At 43.4% G+C, this 22,883-nt stretch overlaps 2 protein-coding genes across 8 annotated transcripts in view; one reads left to right on the forward strand and one right to left on the reverse strand.

Moving 5' to 3' along the window:
- HOXB9 (homeobox B9) overlaps positions 1-22,883 on the reverse strand; it is a 46,701-nt gene that overhangs the window by 13,269 nt on the left and 10,549 nt on the right. For 2 of the 5 annotated variants that reach the window (XR_004536792.1, XR_004536795.1), the window contains exon 2: positions 9,705-9,763. The exons of 1 other annotated variant lie outside the window; for it this stretch is intronic. The gene's annotated coding sequence lies outside the window, so the exon portion shown is untranslated. Of the gene's footprint in view, positions 1-113; positions 392-8,040; positions 8,220-9,704; positions 9,764-15,503; positions 15,771-22,883 lie in introns of those variants that run through there. 2 more of the 5 variants (XR_004536796.1, XR_004536794.1) reach the window with 2 other exon arrangements.
- CALCOCO2 (calcium binding and coiled-coil domain 2) overlaps positions 19,300-22,883 on the forward strand; it is an 86,756-nt gene continuing 83,172 nt past the window's right edge. For 2 of the 3 annotated variants that reach the window (XM_033918409.1, XM_033918410.1), the window contains exon 1: positions 19,300-19,453. In XM_033918409.1, coding sequence (XP_033774300.1) covers positions 19,400-19,453 — 54 coding nt within the window. In that variant the 5' untranslated portion in view covers positions 19,300-19,399. The remainder of the gene's footprint in view (positions 19,454-22,883) is intronic. The other variant, XM_033918411.1, reaches the window with a different exon arrangement.

Consider the following 22,883-nt stretch of genomic DNA (forward strand, 5'->3'; position numbering starts at 1 on the left):
AAAAACAAAGTTTTGGAGAACAAGATCAAGAAAAAGCTGTGACTAACGCTTTTTAAAAATGTAATTTACTCAGAACAGCTATGAATATTAATTGTTAAATTGTAAGACCTTACCGCACACCAATACAAACGCATAATAAAAATTGTGTATTGGTCAGATGTTTAAGGTTCGATCACACTGAAGAAGGTGCTATATATTTATCTTTTGTCATTTTTCAGCATCCTTTTTTTTAGCACTTGAATTTGACTTCTCTTTCTCTGCAAGGCTAACCACCAGGCGGCACTTTCTGGTCAAACATAGACTTGTCCAGTTCCGTCAGCTCTTACTGCCCTTTCTCATCCAATCATTATAGTCAGCAGGCTTCCAGCTGCATTTTCAGTTTTTGTGCCCTCTGCCAAATAAGACGAATGATTTCAGCTTTATCTCTGCTCAAGTGAAAGAGGAATCAGGAGGAACAATGGAACTTTTTAAGCAACTGAATCCAAGGATGAGATCAATAAACAGTCTACTGTTAAGACTAAATCTACTGTGAATCTCTCAAGAAGAAAATATAATGCCTTAAACCTGCACAATCACTTCTATAGTAAATATAGTAAAGAAATTCAACTTTTTTTTTATGTTTCCAAAAGATAGATTTGAATGAAAAACAGAATAATTAAGAAATGCTTATTGCAAATTGTTTCAATAAGGGAACATTTTTTAAGAACATCAAGTTTGAAAGAGAAAGATAATGTTTTGGGCATAGACACTAAAATGTTAAAATGATTGAGGGTGCCTGACACAATAGAAATTACCCCTCCCTGGACATCATGGAGGAACTACCACAATATGGGAGGGGGAGGGGGTCTCAGCACCCACTGCACTCATAGAGTCGGAGGCAGCAAAAGATTTGGGACACAATAGGATAGACTTGATGCTCATTTTATAAAGTGGGGAATAAGGCAGAGATACTAATGTCAACAATTTGGCACATTAATTATATGCAACCTATTTGGTCCACAAAGCGCAAGCAGTTGGTTGGGTTGAACAGACGCTACAAATAGCGCACGGAATAGAGACAGAAATGGGATTTTCCCAGCAATGTCTGAAAAGATAGGAAACACATTGGCTCTTTGCTTTTGTCAGTTTTATAGAACATATCTCGAACTTTGAGAATTATGTTTATTTTTATTTTTTACTGAGTTAATATCTTTTTCTTCTAACTTTTTGCAACATGTTTGAGCTTTCTTTTCTACCAAAAGTCAATAGACTGTGGTTTACGTATTAAAATCAAGAAGGACCAGGAAACTGCATAATTAGATGGCTAACTGAAAACACTGTTAAATAACATCCTTCTGTAGTGCTAACAGCCTTACAGCTGGTTTGCTTGAAATGACACCCTTAGGGTAAATGTGTCAGATAGCTCTCATAACCAGGCACAACAGGTGTAATATAGAGATGTCCTTTTTTGAGGGCGTAGGGGAGCAAGAAATTGCTTAGTACATTTAATACAATGGGGTTCATAATCGAAAGAGAAAAATGTCCAAAAACCGGCCTAAGTCGGCACTTGGATGAACATTGTCAAAATACGTCCAAGTGCCGATAATAAAAACGGGTTTTGGACATATTTCTAAACAACCTAGGCCTTCATAGTTCTGAACGACCATAATTAAACGGGGTGTTTCAGGAGGAGTGTCAAGGGCGGGATTTGGGCTATTGGGGTGGTAGTTAAGTGGGTCTAGGGGATTCTGGATGTGGTTTGGGGGGGCTCACCATGACCTATAAGGGAGCTGTAGTGAGGAGAAGACATGGCACCCTTTTTGTGAAGTTCACAGCAGTGCCCTGTAAGGTGCACTATTTAGGTGCCATGTCTGGATGTTCAGTCCATCACTTTACAGACCCCTCCCACAGGGCTTGTTCTAGGCGTTTTTGACTTGGACGAAAATGTGGTATAAAGGTGGATGATTTAGCGACTTGGACGATCAGATCGACAGGACGTATACTTAGACGATTTTCGAAATGAAAAAAAATGTGGACGTATTTTTTGAAAATGTGTCCTAAGTTGTTTTTTTACTTTGGATGACTTGTGACTTAGACGAAAACGGACTTAGACATTCCTTTTGATTATGCCCTCAATGTATTTAAAAAGCTCAAAAAAGATTTATATTTTAGTGCTACATTTATCAAAGGAATCCTTAACCAAGTAAACCTCCCTTTAAACAGGATGAGGACTCAATAAATCCAGGTTTAGTGCTCCGAATAGGGCTTAATGCACTAAAGCATCTTGCAGCAATTTCTCTGTTTGTGCACTGTAACACATGTAAACTGCTTTTTAAATTGTTTTGATGGGGCAGAGAGTGAGTGGAGAGTGGGCATGGAAGCGGTAACCAGCTAGCACATTCTAATTAGCTAATTAATGCAGAATTAACATGGGGGCACTGAGGGCCATATTCTGTAAAAGGTGCCTAAATCAGCAGGCACCTAGAAAAAAGGTGCTGATTGCATGTCACTCTTGCTTCAGCACCATTTACAGAATAGCGCCTAACAGCACCTAACAAAAAACCTTAGGCACTGGTAATGTAGGCCAGGGATTTACTGGTCTACATTCCAGGAACCTATGTTCTATCTTAGCAGCCCAGCTCTGTTGCCAGGTCCACAATGGCCTCTGGAGCCTCGCTGCAGCCTTCTTCAGCCCTTCCGGGACTCCTTCAGCCCTCTCTGGCCTTGCTTTGCCCCCTCAGGCCTTCTCCCCCATCTAAAGCATGCTGGCCGGTGTGCCAGTCAGATACCCAGTCTTCTGCACAGTGCATGCACAAATGGGCTCTTCTCTTCCCTCCCGGCTGGCACTCATAACAATTCCGCCACCGGCGGGAGTTGCATCGTGTGTTGAGCCCCGCCCCCTCTACTTCCAGCAGCCAGCTTCAACAAATTCAAAGGCCGCTACCACCGGAGGGCATCTTCTGCACCTGGAAAAAAAACCCCACAAAAGCCTCATAACACAGCACTAACCTGGAGCCCAAAAGAGAGGCAAGGCATCCGGGTCACAAAAATAAAACAACCCGTTCTCCTTCTCCTGCTGCCACTGGGTGAGTAACTTTTATTTAAAAAATTAATACACTGCTTTCACAATCCAATAATAACGGGTAAATTGATCAATTCAATACAACCCAGCTAAAGAACACTCTAAATCAGTGTTCTTCAACCTTTTTACACCCGTGGACCGGCAGAAATAAAATAATTATTTTGTGGACCGGCAAACTACTAAGACCGAAATAAAAAACACATTTTCGCCCCGTCTCCGCAAGCTCGGTCCCCGCAAACCATCTGATCCCATCTGCACAAGCCTCAGTTATGATTTTATATTGAACGTATTTTATTAAAGTATAAAAAGAAACAATATTCTGTACAATTGTCATTTTATAAATATAAATATTCAGAGCAAGGACCAACAAAACCCCTGTCTCCCCTCCCCTTCACATATATCCCCTCTACTATCAAGAAAACTGAACAAGCCAATTATTACAGAATGCTACACAGAAATATCATAACAGAATACTGCAGTCACACATGATAGGAATAGTGTTAGGCTTTGCAGTCCCCAGTTATGTCTCTAGCAGGATATATATTTCAAATCTGATATATTGTAATGACAAAATAGAAATACAATTATTTTTTTCTACCTTTTGTGGTCTCTGCTTTCATCTTCTTTCCACTCTTCCTTCCAGCGTCTGCCCGTTCCATCCACTGTCTGGCCTCTCCTCCTTCCATATGTATCTGACTTCTTTCGATGCCCCTTTCTCCTTTCCATCCAGCCTGTGCCTCCTCTCTCCTTTTTACATCATTCATTCCAGCTTCACTGCTTTCTTCATTTTTATCTCTCCTACACCAGATCTAGCATATTTATCCCTCTCTCATTTCTCTGCTGACCCCCTTTCCAGCATCAATCTCTCTCTACTTTCTCATTCTTGTCTCTCCCCTTTCCCTCCTCTAATCTCCCTGCCAGCTGTTTCCTTCCTTTTTACCTTCTCCCTTCCCTCCTATCCAACAGTAGCTCTCTTCCCATCCCTTTCCCTCTTCCCCTCCCAGCAGCATCTCTCCTTCTACCTCCCTCCAGGTCCAGTAGTAGCTCTCCCTTTATCCATCAGCTTCCCAGCCTCCAACAGTGGCTTCCTCTCCTTCCAGCAGCTCTCAGTACTTGCCTGCAGCAGTGATTTCCTTAGGCAGCCTTGGGTCGTTGCTGCCTCTGAGGAAGGGGAAGTTGCCAAAGTGAATCACTGCCCTGGTAAGTACAAAACTGCTAGGAGAGGAGACAGCCACTGTTGAAGGGTCCCTGCACATTCGCGACCCCCCCTCCCAAGCCGGCAAAAACAGCTTTGCATCGCAGGCCCTGCCGCCCAAGACGAGCCGGAGGCCCCTATCCGCCGCATCCTGCAAGTGGGCAGACTCTCAGCACAGACGCTGCTGATGGCCCCAATCCACACGCTGCCCCCCACCGCGCACGCTGACCATCTCCCTTCTACTTGCCGCTTCCCCGCGGCCCTCTTCGGCGACTCGGCAGGGGCCGCGATCAAGACAGGCTGCTGACGTCGGGACCTTCCCTCTCTGAGTCCCGCCTATTTTGTTTCAACTTCCTGTTTCCGCATAGGCAAGACTCAGAGGGAATGCCCAACGTCAGCAGCCTGTCTTGATTGCCCGAGGCTGGGAGGAACAGAAGATTTCCCCGAACACCACCAGGGCAGGAAATTTAACAGCGTCCATCTCGCTGGCCCTGCGCGGACCGGCAGGAATTTTCAGCGGACCGGCACCGGTCCGCGGACCGGCGGTTGAAGAACTGTGCTCTAAATCACAATTGGCAGCAAAGTTCTTCTCTAATCATTCTGGGAGCTCTTGCTAATAGAGTTCACAGTTGCTTATGGCTTGACTTGAAAATTTGGGAGGTTCCAGATGAAGGAGTGATTTCCGAAACTGAGCTCTGTTGGCAGGGCAGGATTAATTCATCGAGGGCCCCTAGGCACACAAGTACACTGGGCCCCCTGCCCCGCCCTACCCCACCCCACCATGAGTCCAGGCGGAAACAGGAAGCTGCGTCAGAAGGAAGCTTTGGGCAAGCAGCACCGCTTGCAAAATTACAGTTCCCGTTGCCTTTCTTACCCACATTGCTTGCTTGTCTTACTTTCTGTCAGTGGGGGTGGGGCCTGCATTGCCGATTGATGCTGGAGGGGTCCATCGCCATGTGGAAAAAACAATGTTGATGCCCTCCTTCATCGGGCCCCCCTGACCATTTCGGGCCCTAGGCACATGCCTACTTGGCCTATTGGTTAATCCTGCCCTGTCTGTTGGTTTGAGCAAGCCATAAAAAATGAATGCTATTGCACAGCTTAATTAGCCGATCATATTGACCTACAAATGCCACTGGTTCATTGAGATAATTTTTTAATTTTTTTAAAATTTTTATTAAATTTTTCTATACTGTTATCTCAGGGGAGTTCAGAACGGTTTACATGAATTTATTCAGGTACTCAATCATTTTTCCCTGTCTGTCCCGGAAGGCTCACAATCTACCTAATGTACCTGGGGCAATGGGGGGATTAAGTGACTTGCCCAGGGTCACAAGGAGCAGCATGGGATTTGAACCCACAACCCCAGGGTGCTGAGGCTGTAGCTTTAACCACTGCGCAACACACTCCCCTGGACTTGATAAGTAACCTGGACTTGAGCTTTCAATATTTAAATAAAGTGTGCAACCAGAGATATATCATTAGCACTGTTTATTGACTGATTGATGTAACTCACTATTAAAAAAAAAACAAAACCAAAACACATACACATTGGTGGTCCTATGATGGTGTTTAGCATACTGCTGAAATGCCGTTCAACTGGCTTATGCTTTCACACTGAGGACACCTGAACAACAACAAAAAATGATTATATATATAAATTGTTTTGGTGTAGTTTTTTTTATTTACGTTGATTTTTATCTTGAAGCACACTAAGTTTATAACAATTAGAGAACTTTGTTGCCAATTCACAATCCAATAAGTCATAACTAGAGTCACAAAATTTCTCTCGCAGTCCATTGGCGCCGAGCAGTCACCTATCTAAGCCAGTCAAAAACAATGATACAACGTACGAGTATAACCAGTTGCTTATTTTTATTAAGTACTACGATGCAGATGCTTTTGGTACCCAAGATAAGTTTGCACCCCTAGTCATAACGCACCACTTCCCCCCACTAATACTAGCAGTGAATCAGACAATAATAATACCTACTAACAGGAAATTTTTCACCTTCGGATTACAATAAAAATATGAGTATGGGTTTATTTATGTTACACTTATTATTTTGTGCAATTATTCTGTGTCTGGTAAGTTACCGATGCGTAGCACTACAATGGAACAAGATATATTAAATTGTGTTTATGAACTTTTGCAAAAATACAATGTACCTCTGTCAAAACTAACTTCTGTAGCTACAGATGGAGCTCCTTCAATGGCCAGGAAAAACAACTTTTCAAAATAAACCTAAGTTTCTATGAAAAATTACATTTTTTCTTTATTGCGGCCCACATAAACTTAAATGTCTTGTTTATTTGGCCCGTGTCAGCCTTTGAGTTTGACATGCTTGCTTTAGATTATTATGCCTAGCGGTGCCTATGTCTATCTCTGCCATTGAACATGTCCACTTAGGCATCAGTCACCACTAGGTACCATCCTATAGGCACCTACCTTTTATAGAATCAGGTGGGCACCTATCAGCCAATTAAAATTTTTTTCAATTATGAGCTTGTTAAAGTTTCATTTTCTAAGGATTTTGCAGCTCTCCCTACAATACTTTGTGTGGGTCATAATGCTGGCAAAAACACTCTTGAACAATTGTTGTTAATAATATCATCCTTTTGCAATCAAACAAATAAAAAGTCTTTTTAAAGACTAGAAGAAAATTTTCACAAGACTGTGCACCATCAAGTAATTCTCTCTCTTCAGTTCAAATAATTAGAAACCTGAGGCAGGCCCTTTTGGGCTGAAACACGATCGTGTCGAGTCAGTGTCTAAGGTGATCGAGAACCAACCAGTCACCTTGCCTTGGTTTGTTTTCTTGCCTTGCCTTCTTGATTCAGGAAAGAGGTATCTTCTGTTTTCTCTGAGCATTCCTCATCCAATCCACTATGAGACAAGATGCAAGTCCAAGTGAGGTCCTTTTGGTGGTCCAATAAATGAATGATCAACTGTCCAGACCATGTATGGAATCAACATACAAAATGAAGGCAGATAAAGACCATATGGTCTATCTAGTCTGCATAACTATGTCATCTTTTATCCCCTTCTTTCCCTTAGAGATCCAATGTACTTATCCCAAACTTTCTTGAATTCAGATACATGTTTTGTCTCCACCACCTCCACTGGGAGGCCGTTCCAAGCAATCACCACTCTTACTGTGAAAAAGTATTTCCTGAAAATATTCCTAAGTTTACCGCCCGCAACTTCAAATTATGTCCTCTAGTTTTTCTGCTTCTCTGTATCTGGAAAAGATTTGTTTGTAAATTAATACATAAGAACATAAGAACATAAGCAATGCCTCTGCTGGGTCAATTCTACGTTTTTGAGATTGTTTCAGATCATTTACTGAACCATATCCACGTTATTCTCTTCTTGGTTGGGCTGAGATCTTTCCAGCACTCCTTCATACAACTATATCACATTGTTTCGTATGTATAACATCTTTTATGCGATGTTGTCAGTGATTGTCACATTTGTAAACCGACTGACCTCAGCAAGGAAAGCAATCATTGCTCTTGTCTGCAAAGCATGCTTCTTTCAGTTTCTGCATTTAGGGCGCAATATGCTATGCAAATTAGTCCTCATATTTCCATCTTGAAATTCTGTAACTGGTAGTTGTCTACATTCAGTTTAGTAATAGCTGCTCTGAGATTTATACTTAGTAACATAGTAAATGACGGCAGATAAAGACCTGAACGGTCCATCTAGTTATACTCATTAAAAAATACATGATTAGATTAACTTGTCTCTTCTTTGATATTTCTGGGCTGTAGACTGTAAAGTCTGGTATTGTCCTAGGTTCCAACTGCTGAAGTTGCCGTCCAAGCTCACTCCAACCTATCCAACCATCCCATTGTTTGCATAACATCTACCGTAAAGTCTAGCCAGTAACATCCTCCTGTTCCATGTTAGTGGAGTTCATATTGATACCCACCCCAGCCCATCCTCATCTCCAAACAAACCTGCAAAGGGGAAAAAAGAGGTAAGGTTCAGCAACGACAAGCTTCTCTTCTAATGTAATGTATATACAGTATATTATTCAAGGCAGGAAAGGTAAAGAGGAATGCTATATTAGTGGAGCAGGCTAAAGGTTAAAGACAAAAATAAAACTTATATAAGCACAAGATAAAATAAGGAGAGAGCAAGGCAATACCTTTGTGGAGAAACATTTTTTTCTCTTGATTTGATGGAAGTAATGTAGCTTCCACAAGCAAGTCAAGAAAGGATTTGTGTGTATACAGTGGTGCCTCGCATAACGAACGCCTCGCACAGCGAACGCTGCACACAACGAACTTCATGTCTTGATTCATACAACGAACTTCGTTTCACACAACGAAGTCGCCCGAGCTTCCACGATCGCTGCCGATGTATTGCATCCTTCCGCACAGGCACTGCAGGCAGTCGTTAGTCACTGCTCTTAACGCGTTTCACATAACGAACTTTTCGCATAACAAACTTGCTCCTGGAACGAATTAAGTTCGTTGTGTGAGGCACCACTGTATATAGGCTCTTTGAAATTGGCCTCCTGCACCCGCATGTGGATAAAAGCATGGCACTGATCTTAACATTTGTTAGCAGTAGAAAGAGATAGTGTCAAGGGTAGGGTTGAGGCAAAAGGCTCCTTTAACTATGGTGCGCAAACCCCGCGCTAAATGAAAAATACTAACGCAAGCTCTATGGAGGCGTTAGCATCTAGCGTGCGCTAAAACCATTAGCGCACCTTAGTAAAAAGAGCCCAAAGTCTCATGTGCAAAATGTACATATGAAATATCCATATGTACATTTTGCCTGCAAAGTATGCAAAAGACAGAATTCTCGGAGCACTCATGGGGAATTTTCTTTTGAAAATCATCTTGTAGACCTGCTGGTATGAAGTAAACAAGCTGTCCACAACATTTCAAACTTGTCCTTCCCATGTATTAGGTCCAATAAAAAGATGACCTTTATTTCTACATATTGTAATTACAATTTGAAATAGCTGGAGCTTGATTCAACAAGAAACCTTCAATGTTAGACCGAATATTGTTCTGATTATATAATAGATTAATGAACTAAAGGACAAATTAATCACATGCAATATCTTGGTTTCAATCTTATTTCTCTTTTCCCTGCCCTTCTATGTGACCTAATTTCTTGCTCCAAAGCATTCTGCTTACCAGTTTGAAAGGTCTATTGATAATCACTCTGGTTGTGCAAATCATGGGGCCAGTGGAAAACAGCCAGAAGCAAATAGCTATTTGGGAAATGAAAACATTTACTATTCATACATGAAGCAGAACCTGTGTGGGAGACTGAAGGAACAGCAGTGAATAAGGCAAAAGAGGCATTTCATGAAGCATTTCAGCCCCACTTTGCTCCAAGCACAGAATGCATTTATTACTTCACTTCCCAATGACGACAGTAGGGAAACCACACAGAGCATGCTCAGAGGGCAAAGTTAAACTTACCTGCCCATATTGCACTCATCACATCACCTCGTCTGTATGCTCTCTGAAATACCATACCCCTTGTTAATGAAAATAAAATACATTATTTTAGTTATTAGGTCCTTTAAAAATTACCTTTCTGTGGTACAATCAAAGCAGTTTATAGAGTATATTACACTCAGGTACTTTCTCTGTCCCTAGAAGGCTCAAGTTTCCAAGTTTATTACATATTTGATATACCATCTATCAAAGGTTACCTAGACAGTTTATAATACTAAATTACTTCTTATATTACTTCACTATAGAGGACCGGCTAGTGACATGTCTCCCAGGGGCAAGAACAAAGGACATCACCGACAGAATCGAGAGGATCCTGGATGGAGCTGAGACAGCAGTGATGATCCACGTTGGAACAAACGATGTCAGCGGAAGAAACTACAACAGGACTACACTAACCGAGCAGTTCTGGATCCTGGGGAGGAAATTGAAGCTGAGGACACGGAGGATAGCGTTCTCAGAGATCCTGCCAGTACCGAGGGTGGATGTGAGGAGGCAGACCGAGCTGCAAGCAATAAACACATGGCTGAGGAGATGGTGCGAAGAGGAAGGTTTCCACTTTGTTAGGAACTGGTCAACTTTTTGGGGAAAGAACAAGCTCTACAGGAAGGACAGCCTGCACCTGAGCACGACAGGAACAAGAATGCTGGCAAATAATATCAAGAGCGCAATAGACAAGGCTTTAAACTGACGAGGGGGAAAGCCGACAGCCGATCTGGAGACGACGCTTCGGACAGGAGTATCCAATGAAGATACTGCATGGGAAAAATGCAAATTAGGCCTCAAAGACAAGCGGGAAAAAGGCAAAGGAGGACTCAAGGACGATCTACAGGGGTCCAAGGAACAAGTAATAACAGAGAGCGAAGAGAAGGAAAAACAGCAGAAACTAGAGGGATATGCAGGAATGAGGAAGCCAACTGAGGACGAAGAAAACCACAGGAAGGCGATGAACTAAAAGAAACTCAGGGGCTGGCGGCTCAGGGGAACGATGACAAGAGAATCAAACCACGAAGACACACGGCAGGGAAAGCAGAAAACCGAGACTTAAATTGTCTGTACACCAATGCAAGGAATCTTAAGACCAAAATGGGAGAGCTAGAGGTCATGGCCAACAAAGAAGACCTAGACATAATTGGAATCACAGAAACATGGTGGTCTGAGGACAACAAATGGGACGTTGTACTGCCAAGGTATAAACTCTATAGGAGAGACAGGACATACAAGAAGGGTGGAGGAATAGCGATATACATAAAAGACTCCATTCAGTCGACCAAGATGGATACGGCAACGAGGGCGGAAGGGTTGGAATCCCTATGGGTTAAGTTACCAGGGAGAAAGGGAGCTGACACCAAATTGGGACTATACTATCGCCCACCTGGACAACCAGAAGCAAGCGACAATGATCTAGAAGCAGAACTGAGGCAGGAATGCATAAGCAGAAGTGTGATGGTGATGGGGGATTTCAACCACCCTGGGATAGACTGGAGTATTAGACACTCCAACAGTGCGAGGGAAACCAAGTTCCTAGAGGCTGTAAAGGATTGCTTCATGGAACAGCTGGTCAAGGAACCAACTCGAGGAGATGCCACTCTCGACCTCATCCTCAACGGACTAGGGGGACCCGCCAAGGAGGTGGCAGTAGTAGGGCCACTAGGGAACAGCGATCACAATATGATCCAGTATAAATTAGAGGTAGGAACATCAAAAGTAAAGAGAACCACAGCGACAGCACTCAACTTTAGAAAAGGAAACTATGATGCTATGAGAAAAATGGTGAAAAAGAAACTCAGAAACAGCTCACGGAAAATGGAGACCGTAGAGGAAGCCTGGTCCCTACTCAAGGACACGGTGCAAAAAGCGCAAAACCTGTACGTCCCCAGGTTTAGGAAAGGGTGCAAACAAAATCGAACAAAAAAACCGGTGTGGGTAACAAAGGAAGTGAAGAAGGCAGTAGGAGACAAGAAAGCATCATTTAGAAAGTGGAAAAAGGACCAAACTGAGGAAAACCGGAAAGAACACAAACAACACCAGAAAGAATGTCACCGGGTGGTTAGGAAAGCAAAAAGAGAGTACGAAGAGTAGTTGGCTGGGGAAGCGAGAAACTTCAAACCGTTCTTCAGGTACGTAAAGGGGAAACAACCGGCGAGGGAGGAAATGGGACCGTTGGATGATGGAGACAGAAAGGGAGTGATAAAGGAGGAAAAAGAGGTAGCGGACTGGTTAAACAAGTTCTTCTCGTCGGTCTTCACGAGCGAAGACACATCCAATGTACCAGAACCCGAGGAGACCATAAGTGGGGATCAAGATGAAAAGCTGGAGCGAATAGAGGTAAGCCATGAGGACGTCCTCCGACAGATAGATAGATTGAGAAGCGACAAATCACCGGGCCCAGATGAAATCCACCCACGGGTGCTAAAAGAACTGAGAAGGGAAATAGCGGAAACACTCCGGCAAATATGTAACCTATCCTTGAAAACTGGGGAGATCCTGGAGGACTGGAAAATAGCAAATGTCACGCCTATCTTTAAGAAGGGATCGAGAGGTGACCCGGGAAACTACAGGCCGGTGAGCTTGACTTCGGTTCCGGGAAAGATGATGGAAGCACTGATCAAGGACAGCATCTGTAAGTACATAGAAAAGAATGGGCAGCTGAGGGCGAGCCAGCATGGCTTCTGCAAGGGAAGGTCATGCCTCACGAACTTACTACACTTCTTTGAGGGAATAAACAGCCAGATGGACAAAGGGGAACCCATAGACATCATTTACCTCGACTTCCAAAAATCCTTCGACAAGGTACCCCATGAACGGCTGCTTAAGAAGCTGTGGAACCATGGGGTGGAGGGGTTGTACACCGATGGATTAAACACTGGTTGGCGGGCAGAAAACAGAGGTTTGGAGTAAAAGGCCAATACTCAGACTTTCAATGGGTCACGAGCGGAGTTCTGCAGGGGTCGGTGTTGGGACTGCTCCTGTTCAACATATTTATAAACGATCTGGAGACAGGGACGAAATGTGAGGTTATCAAATTTGCGGATGACACCAAACTCTGCAGCAGGGTTAGAACCACGGAAGACTGTGAAGACCCGCAAAGAGACCTAACGAAGCTGGAAGAGTGGGCGAAAAAGTGGCAGATGTGTTTTAATATAGAGAAATGCAAGGTCATGCATGTTGGGAAAAAGAACCCGATGTTCAGCTATACAATGGGGGGATCATTACTAGGGGTAAGCAACCTCGAAAGAGACCTGGGTGTGCTGGTGGATACAACAATGAAAGCATCAGCACAATGTGCGACAGCTTCAAAGAAAGCCAACAGAATGCTGGGTATTATCAAGAAGGGTATCACGACCAGGACAAAGGAAGTCATCATGCCGCTGTATCGTGCTATGGTACACCTGCATTTGGAGTACTGTGTCCAGTATTGGTCGCCGTACCTCAAGAAGGACATGGCAATACTTGAGGGGGTCCAGAGAAGAGCGACGAAAATGATAAGAGGTATGGAAAACTTGTCATATGCCGACAGGCTGGAAAAGCTGGGGCTGTTCTCCCTGGAAAAGGGGAGACTTAGAGGAGAAATGATAGAAACTTTTAAGATCCTGAAAGGCATAGATAAGGTAGATAAGGATAGATTCTTCAGACTGTGGGAAACATCAAGTACAAGGGGGTACTCGGAGAAACTGAAAGGGGACAGGTTTAGAACCAATGCCAGGAAGTTCTTCTTCACCCAGAGAGAGGTGGACACATGGAACGCACTCCCGGAAGCTGTGATTGAACAGAACACAATACAGGGATTCAAAGTGTGTTTAGATAAATTCCTGAAGGAGAAGGGGATTGAGGAGTACAGATAGAAGTAGTGATAGGTTATAGGATGAGTTCAGGGACCACTGACAGGTCATGGACCTGATGGGCCGCCGCGGGTGCGGACTGCTGGGCACGATGGACCTCTTGTTTGACCCAGCGGAGGCTACTTCTTATGTTCTTATGAGTCAATTTTTGTTTATTTTCAACATCTTTATAAATGATCTGGGCATAGGTACGACGAGTGAGGTGATTAAATTTGCGGATGATACAGTTATTCAGAGTAGTGAAGACACAGGGGGATTGCGAAGATCTGCAACGTGACATAATCAGGCTCAAGGAATGGGCATCGACATGGCAGATGCGGTTCAATGTGGATAAGTATAAACTGATGCATGTCGGTAACAAAAATCTCATGCACGAATACAGGATGTCCGGGGCGGTACTTGGAGAGACCTCCCAGGAAAGAGACTTGGGAGTTCTGATCGACAAGTCGATGAAGCCATCCGCGCAATGTGCTGCGGCGGCGAAAAGGGCAAACAGAATGCTTGGAATGATAAAGAAGGGGATCACGAACAGATCTGAGAAGGTTATCATGCCGCTGTATCAGGCCATGGTACGCCCTCACCTGGAGTACTGCGTCCAGCACTGGTCGCCGTACATGAAAAAGGACACGATACTACTCAAAAGGGTCCAGGAAAGAGCGACTAAGATGGTTAAGGGGTTGGAGGAGTTGCCGTACAACGAAAGATTAGAGAAACTGGGCCTCTTCTCCCTTGAGCAAAGGAGATTGAGAGGGGACATGATCGAAATGTTCAAGGTACTGAAGGGAATAGTCTTAGTAGATAAGGACAGGTTGTTCACCCTCTCCAAGGTAGGGAAAAAGAGAGGGCACTCTGTAAAATTGAAAGGGGATAGATTCCATACGAACATAAGGAAGTTCTTCTTCACCCAGAGAATGGTAGAAAACTGGAAAGCTCTTCCAGAGTCTGTCTTAGGGGAAAATACCCTCCAGGGATTCAAGACAAAGTTAGACAAGTTCCTGCTGAACCAGAATGTATGCAAGTAGGGTTAGTCTCAGTTAGGGCGCTGGTCTTTGACCAGACGGCTGCCAGGTGTTCATATACATCCAGGGAAGATGGGGGGGGGGCTATTTCTGTCCTAATTCTGACTACTGAGTATGTATACTTGGGGGTCCTTTTATCAAGCTGCGGTAGGGATTTAACGCATGTAATATCGCGTGTTAAACTGCCTGCCGCGCTAGCCGCTAACGCCTGCATTGAGCAGGCATTAGTTGTTTAGCCGGCCGCGGGGGTTAGCGCGTGATGAAATGTCCAACGTGCTAACCCAGCTAACGCGGCTTGATAAAAGGACCCCTTGGGATGGGTGGGAGGATGGGAGGATATTATTAATTTGAATAGGGTAAGGTTATTGGGAAAATCTATGTTTCTGTGTTTTATTGAATAATCATTGGGAGGGTGGGAGAAAATGGTTGGATATGTTTATTTGTAAGTTGAATGTGTTTTTATTGTCTTATAATTATATGTTATATATTTGTGTATTGCACTATTGAAGTTTAGAAAATCAATAAAGAATTAAAAAAAAGAAAGAAAGAAAGAAAAAGAGAAGGGAGGAATTCAAAGTTAAAATATCAAGTTGCTATGTCTATGGCCTTGTGGTTAAACTTTCTGATAAAATGCTGTTGACAGCATCCTCTAATGCTTAGATATATTATAACAGTTGGTTTAATTTTATTATTATGAAACTTTTTTTATTGGTAAAGAAAATAACAACTCACAACCACAGAACACAGAGAAGGATTGTAACATTTCCAATAACAGTCAAAAGAGGGCCACCTCCCCCCCAAAGAGGACTGGACTCTGATGTCCTCTCAGGGAACAAAGAGACCCAAACACCCCCCAACAAACCCATACCCCCCCTCCCCCCAAACCCCACTTTCCCCCCTACCCGAACAGAAAAAAATCCCAGGTCAGACAGGTGGAGCAGAATACAGTTGCAATCTGTTCACAATTCGACTACGACTTCGTGGCGGCAAACTGTCCAAGTAAGGAGACCAAGTGTGAATAAAGTCTCTACTCTTACGACGAGAGGAACAAGCCAGCCGGGCCTCCCAGCCCATCAGCTCATGTAGTTTGTTCCTCCAATACCAAAAGGAGGGAGGAACATCGGCCAGCCAATGGTTCATGGTTTAATTTTATTTTTCTTTCTAAGCCAACAGAATATTTAGCAACAGCTCCATTTACACTACTACTCCACTGCTTTTCTCTCCTAGTCAGAGACATACATAGAGATCACAGAGATAGTCAACACACACACGCAGATGTACACATGTTCCTCCCCCCCTCAAATGCAGAGGGGAAAGAATTGCATAAGTAACATAACATAACATAATATAACATGCTTTCTTCACTTGTCATTTGTGACCTTCTTTCTTCGTTCTTTCATGCCTTTCTCTACTTCTTCCTTGGTGTCTACAAATAAGCACAATATTGTGGGCAAAAAGCATACTTCATATTCTCAGAGCTGCCAATTTACAGAATTCCAGGACAGAGATATTTTAGGCCAGTTCCAGTTTTAAATTGACATCCTAAAGTAGTTTTATATTTCTAGGATTGCCAACAGGCTGGTTTTCAGCTGGCCTGGTTGTTTTTTAATAGCCAGGCTGGCTGCCCGCAGACCCTTCAGACTGGCAATTAAAATGCCAGTTTTCAGACTAGCACCAGCAGTTTCCAAAACACACACACACACAGTCACACCAAATACAGTAGCAAACCAAGGCCAGCATCTCCTATCTCTGGCTCCTGTCCCCCCACCTCTCACAATCCAGCAATGTTGGATAGAAAAAAAAGCTTTGCTGAATGAGGGATGAGATAGGGACCCCAAAGGAGCAATGCTGATCGCGGTGCATTAGGTACACAGAAGGTCAATGCTGAACACAGCGGGCATATGGATAGGGTTACCAGATTTTACTTTAGTAAAATCCGGACCCCTAGACCTGAGCCCAGACCCGCCCAGTTCCACTCAGCCCCACACCATTACGCCCAAGTCCCCCCCCCCCCAATCCCACCCTAGCTCCGGCCCCCAATGCCTGCTCTCGTCGGGCAGGAGGGCACCGCAAACATACGAGGATGCCCTCCTGCTCAACGCGATTTCGAGCAAGCTTTTCAAAACCCGTACAAAGTGCCGGATTTTGTAAAGCCGTCCGGACTCCCCCAGACATGTCCTTGAAAAGGAGGACCTGTCTGGGGAAATTCGGACATCTGATAACCCTACATATGGACACAGAGAGGCAGTGCTGGACATGGGAAATATAGAGAGCAAACTGTCCATGGGAGAGGGATATGGATATAGAGGGGGATGGTAGACTTGTAAGAGGTGGAATAGGAACACAGAAGACATATGCTGGACATGAGGAAGCATAGGGCCAGAGACTGAGGGGAAGATTCTCAAAACTATAATGTGCCTTTAACGTGCTCGCTACACCGGTTCCAGCTGGTTTTGTGTGCATGTAGTTTAGTGGCAGTTTATCAAAACGGCTTACCGTAGACTTTTAAAAGTTTTCTAGAAGTCTCCGATTCTGCCATGCAAATGTAGTACAACGAAGTCATTAATATTAAAATGAGCACTTTGAGCAATTCTCTATGATCGCTGAGTGATTCCCTAACCTCATTGTGCCACATTTGTGGCCAAAATTTGCAGACAGGTCTGAGTTGTGTAGTTTTACTTTCTGATCAGTGCCTGATTGGCTCAGGCACTGACAGTAGAGTAAGATTTGCCAGCTCAGACAACCCCTTCCATATACAAATTAAAATATAAAAATGCAAATTCCAAATTGAAGATCAGCAAGAGAGATGCCCACTCTCTTCTGTCACATGGCACAATCACCTGACACAGCTAACCCCAGCCCCCACCCATAGTGGAAAATATTCCCACTCTCTCCAGCCATCGCCCAACCCCCACGACAACTCCCCCCGTGCCCAAGACCCTACACACACACACACACACACCCTTGCAGTGGGAGAGATGCCCACTCTCTTTCACCGTCATCCTCCTCGCCCCTCCCTAACTTATTCAGGAAGTCCAGCTGGAGGGACACCTACATGCTCCTTGGCAGGCCTACGTCTTCTTACATAATGGCAGGCCTTCTCCTTTCCAGGGCATCCTGGGATGTGCTGGAGAGGGGCCTAAGGCTTTGGCTGGCACAGTTTCTTAAGCAATCTGGGCCAATCAGAGCTTTAGGCCCCCTCCTGCACCAGGAAGGGAAAGGCCCGCCATTTTATAAGAGGCGGGTCTGCCAGCTGGACTTCCTGGCCTGCTGGCTAGATTTCCTGAATAAGGTAGGGAGGGTTGGGGGTGGAGTTGTTGGGGGTATGGGTGGAGTTGTCGGGGGGGGGTGGAGTTGGGCGACGGCAGAAAAGAGTAGGCATCTCTCCTGCTGCAGGGCTTTGTAGAGTCAGGGGGCATGGGAGGAATTGTTGGGGGGGGGGGTTGGGCAATGGCGGGAGAGTAGGCATCTCTCCCGCTGCGGGTGTGTGTATGTGTAGAGTCCAGGGCACGAGGGGAGTTGTTGGGGAGGTTGTGCAATGGCAGGAGAGTGGGAGGGGGGTGTAGAGTTGGGGGCATGGGGGGAGTTGTTCAGGTAATGGGCAACAGCGGGAGAAAGTGGGCATCTCTCCTACTGCAGGGGGGTACATGTGTGTACATGTGTGTGTAGTTGGTTGGGGGCAAGGAGGGAGTTGTTGGGGGGGGGGTTTGGTGATGGCACGAGAGTGGGCATCTCTCCCACTGCGAGGGGTGGGTGTCAGGAAGTTATGCGACATGGCAGGAGAGTGGGTATCTTTCCTGATGATCTTTGATTTGAGCCTTTTTTGGTTTTTAATGTATATGTAGGCATATTCTGTGCATGTGCTGATTGTTACCATCAGCGACTCATCTCAAATAAATTTAGTGAGCCTACACTCCGCTCCGTGAACCTCATTTGCATGTGCTGTTTTTGGAGAATGACTCACTTTAAAAAAAAATCATTATAAGAACAACTTTGACAGTGGCCTGTCAGTTTTTACCGCAAAGCTTTGAGAATCTTCCCCACATTAAGGAGATGCTGGAAAGAGGGACATGGTGAGGTGATGATGGACAAGGGGGAATATGAACACAGAGAGAAGATTCTGAACAGGAGTAGGTAGGGACAAAGGGAAGGGAACTGCTGCATATAGAGGAAAGATAGACCGGTATATAGAAGGATAGGGACAGAGAGAAGGGACATGGAAAGTGGACATGGAGAGATAAGAAATGTCAAATGGACAGGAGATGGAAGACAGAGGAAAGCAGAAACTAGAGACCACTGTGACCAACATAATTAGGAAAAGAAAATAATGAGACAACAAATATATATATATTAAAAAAGTTTGTTAGCCAGCACCACATAAATTGTTTGTTCAATGCCGAAGGGTGGACATGGCCTGGCACTGAACATTGGAAATAACACTAGCCACGATCAGCAAAATGTTCACCCACTGCTAGCTATTGGAACAACATGTTTCTTTGATGATATTGCTTGCTTTGAGATTTCGGAATTTCTTCTTCCTGTCAGAATATTTTACTTTTATATTAAGTTTGATAAAAGACTTGGTTCCAGAGCTCTGTGACTTAAGACAAAAAGGATTTCAGGTTCCAATCGTCCCCATGTCATGTATAATGCTACAGGCAGCAGCTTCTTGCAGCTGAGGCTTCTCAGTTTTCCTCTGTGCTGGCTGGAATCCCAGTTTCAATTTAATGCACAGAGCAAGTCAAGTTTTGCTTTCTTTTTCACCTTCACTTTCACTTTCAAGCATTCACAAAGGAAAATGGAGACTGATAAGGCACTCTCGTTATCCGTAGTAGACAATACAGCAGGACCAGTAAGTAATTGCATTGAACTTTGTGGGTATCAGTGTTTCCAATTCCTTGGAGTTCCTCCTGCTTGATACATTCAAGATTTTTCTGCTCGTCACTTGCCTGCCTCCCTCCCTCTCCGTTAAACAGTTTCACCTCCTCTTCCTGCCTTAAAGTGCATTAATTCTACTGTTCCTTACACTCTTCCCCGAGCACTCTGTTTATCAGGTAAGTGTCTTATCTATTCTCTTCCCCTCCACTTCCTGATATTCTGTTCCTACCATCTTACTGGGCCACTTCAAATAGACTTCCTGAGTCCTTACATCGTTCCCAGTCTCTGGCCCTATTCAGGCAAAAAGCACATCTTTTTGAAGTTAATTTTAATTCTTAACCCCTTATTCACCTGATCAGTACTCTTGTTGTTTAAATCATTCCAATAATAAATTAAACTCTATCCCTGGGCCTTATCTGTCCTGTTTGTCTCTCTTAAATAGATTGCAAGCTCTGTTGAGCAGGGACTGTTAAGAACATAAGAATTGCCATACTGGGACAGACCGAAGGTCCATCAAGCCCAGTATCCTGTTTCCAACAGTGGCCAACCCAGGTCCCAAGCACCTAGCTAGATCCCAAGCAGTAAAACTGATTTTCTGCTTCTTATCCTAGGAATAAGCAGTGGATTTCCCAAGCCATCTCAATAAGGGCCTATGTGGACTTCTTTTTAGGAAATTATCCAAACCTCTTTTAAACCCCGCTAAGCTAACTGATTTCACCACATTCTCTGGCAACGAAATCCAGATTTTAATTACACATTGTATGAAGAAATATTTTCTCCAGTTTGTTTTAAATCTACTACATAGTAGTACTACATAGCATGTCCACCAGTCCTAGTGTTTTTGGAAAGAATGAACAAGCGATTCACATCTACCCTTTCCACTCCACTTATTATTTTATAGATGTCTATCATATCACCCCTGAGCTGTCTCTTCTTCAAGCTGGAGAGCCCTAGCCGCTTTAGTTTTCCTCATAGGAAGTCGACCCATCCCTTTAATCATTTTTGTCACCCTTCTCTGTATCTTTTCTATTTCCACTATATCTTTTTTGAGATATGGTGACCAGAACTGCAAACAGCATTCAAGGTGTGGCTGTACCATAGAGCGATACAACGGCATCATTTTTGTTTTTTATTCCTTTCCTGATAATTCCTAACATTCTGTTTGCTTTCTTAGCAGCTGCTGCACATTGAGCTCAGGGTTTCAATGTATCCTCAACAATGGCACCTAGATCCTTTTCCTGGGCAGTGACTCCTAACACAGAACCCAGCATCACATAACTATAGTTCAGGTTCTTCTCTTTCCCACGTGCATCAGTTTGCACTTGCTCACATTAAACACCATCTGCCATTTTGACACCCAGTCTTCCAATCTCTTTCAATTTTTCACAATCTTCCGTTGAACAACTTTGTGTCATCAGCAAATTTAATTATCTCACTAGTTATCCCCTTCTCTAGATCACTGATAAATTTGTTAAAAAGCAGCAGTCCCAGTGCAGACCCCTGGGTAACCCCACTATTTATAATCAAAACCAAAACCCTTTACCAGTTAGGAATTATATCACTCACAAAAACTGGAAAATATATATATAGTAGAACCAAACAGACAACACATAAATGGTTGTTCAAGGAGGAAAAGCCTCGGACCTCTTTGGGGAGATCCTCTTTCAAAATTGAGAGGGTTAGATAACGTCACTGGCAAAAAAAAAACTCCTTTCCCCACTCTCCATTGAGAATATTGACCATTTAAACCCACTCTCTGTTTTCTGTCTTTCAACCAGTTCTCAGTCCATAAAAGGGCATTACCTCCTATCCCATAACCTTCTAATTTCCTCAGAAGTCTTTCATGAAGTACTTTATCAAATGCCTTTTGAAAATCCAAATGCACCTTTAGCCACATGTTCATTCACCCCTTCAAAGAAATGCAGTAGATTGGTGAGGCTAGATTTCCTTGACTAAAATCATGTTGACTTTCTCTCATTAATCCATGCTTATATATATGTTCTGTCATTTTGTTCTTTATAATAGACTCTATCATTTTGCCTGGCACAGACGTCAGACTCACCGGTCTATAATTTCACGGATCACCTCTGGAACCCTTTTTAAAAATTGGCGCCATGTTTGCCACCCTCCAGTCTTCTAGTACTATGCTGGTTTTTAAAGAAAAATTACTAACAATAGCTCTGCAAGTTCATTTTTCAATTCTATCAGCACTCTGGGATGTATACCATCCAGTCCAGGCGATTTACTACTGTTCAGTTTGTCAAATTGACTCTTTACATCTTCCGATGTTACAGAGATTTATTTCACTGTTTTAAATGTGTTTTGTGTACATAAGAATATAAGAATAGCCTTACTGGGTCCATCAAGCCCATAGCCCGTCCTTTAAATGGCCAGTCCAGGTCACCAGTACCTGGCAAAGACCCAGAGTAGCAACATTCCATGCTACCAATCCAGGGCAAGCAGTGGCTTCCCCATGTCTTTCTCAATAACAAACTATGGACTTTTCCTCCAGGAAATTGTCCAAACCTTTCTTAAAACCAGCTACGCTATCCCCTCTTAGCACAACCTCTGGCAATGCATTCCAGAGCTTAACTATTCTCTGAGTGAAAAAATATTTCCTCCTATTGATTTTAAAAGTATTTCCCCGTAACTTCATTGAGTGTCTCCTAGTCCTTGTAATTTTTGACAAAGTGAAAAATCGAATCACTTGTACCCGTTCTACACCACTCAGGATTTTATAGACTTCAATCGTATCTCCCCTCAGCTGTCTCTTTTCCAAGCTGAAGAGCCCTACCCTTTTTAGTCTTTCCTCATACGAGAGGAGTTCTATTCCCTTTATCATCTTGGTCACTCTTCTTTGAACCTTTTCTAGTGCCGCTATATCTTTCTTAAGGAGACCAGAATTGAACACAGTACTCTAGATGAGGTCACACCTTGGAGCGACATAGAGGCATTATAACATTCTTAGTCTTGCTAACTATCCCTTTTTAAATAATTAATCATCCTTTTTGCTGTGTACATCTAATATCACTATAGAAAAGATAAGCAGTAGTAGTAATGAGTCTTTGTAGGCTTCATAATTTATCATCTTCATCGCAATTTGTTTATTCCACATTCTTCCATCAAAAATAGTTCAACAGATCAGAAATATACATGGAGTAGTGTAGTAAGATTTATGGATGACTAATCAGTTACATAAACAAATACGTGCCTTTTTTAGTCAGATGCTAGGGAAAACCATAATCTCCTTACCCAAGGTTCGTTATTTTGCCAGTTTATACTAAGAATAGAGACAAGGATAAATGAAATATTTTATTATAGAAAAATATAATTCACAAGCCAGCAGCAATAACTAATTATTGTTCACAAAATATCTGAATACATATATATATCTCATTACATAA

This window comes from Geotrypetes seraphini, chromosome 13 (genome assembly GCF_902459505.1).
Source record: "Geotrypetes seraphini chromosome 13, aGeoSer1.1, whole genome shotgun sequence".
In the NCBI taxonomy this organism is placed as follows: domain Eukaryota; kingdom Metazoa; phylum Chordata; class Amphibia; order Gymnophiona; family Dermophiidae; genus Geotrypetes; species Geotrypetes seraphini.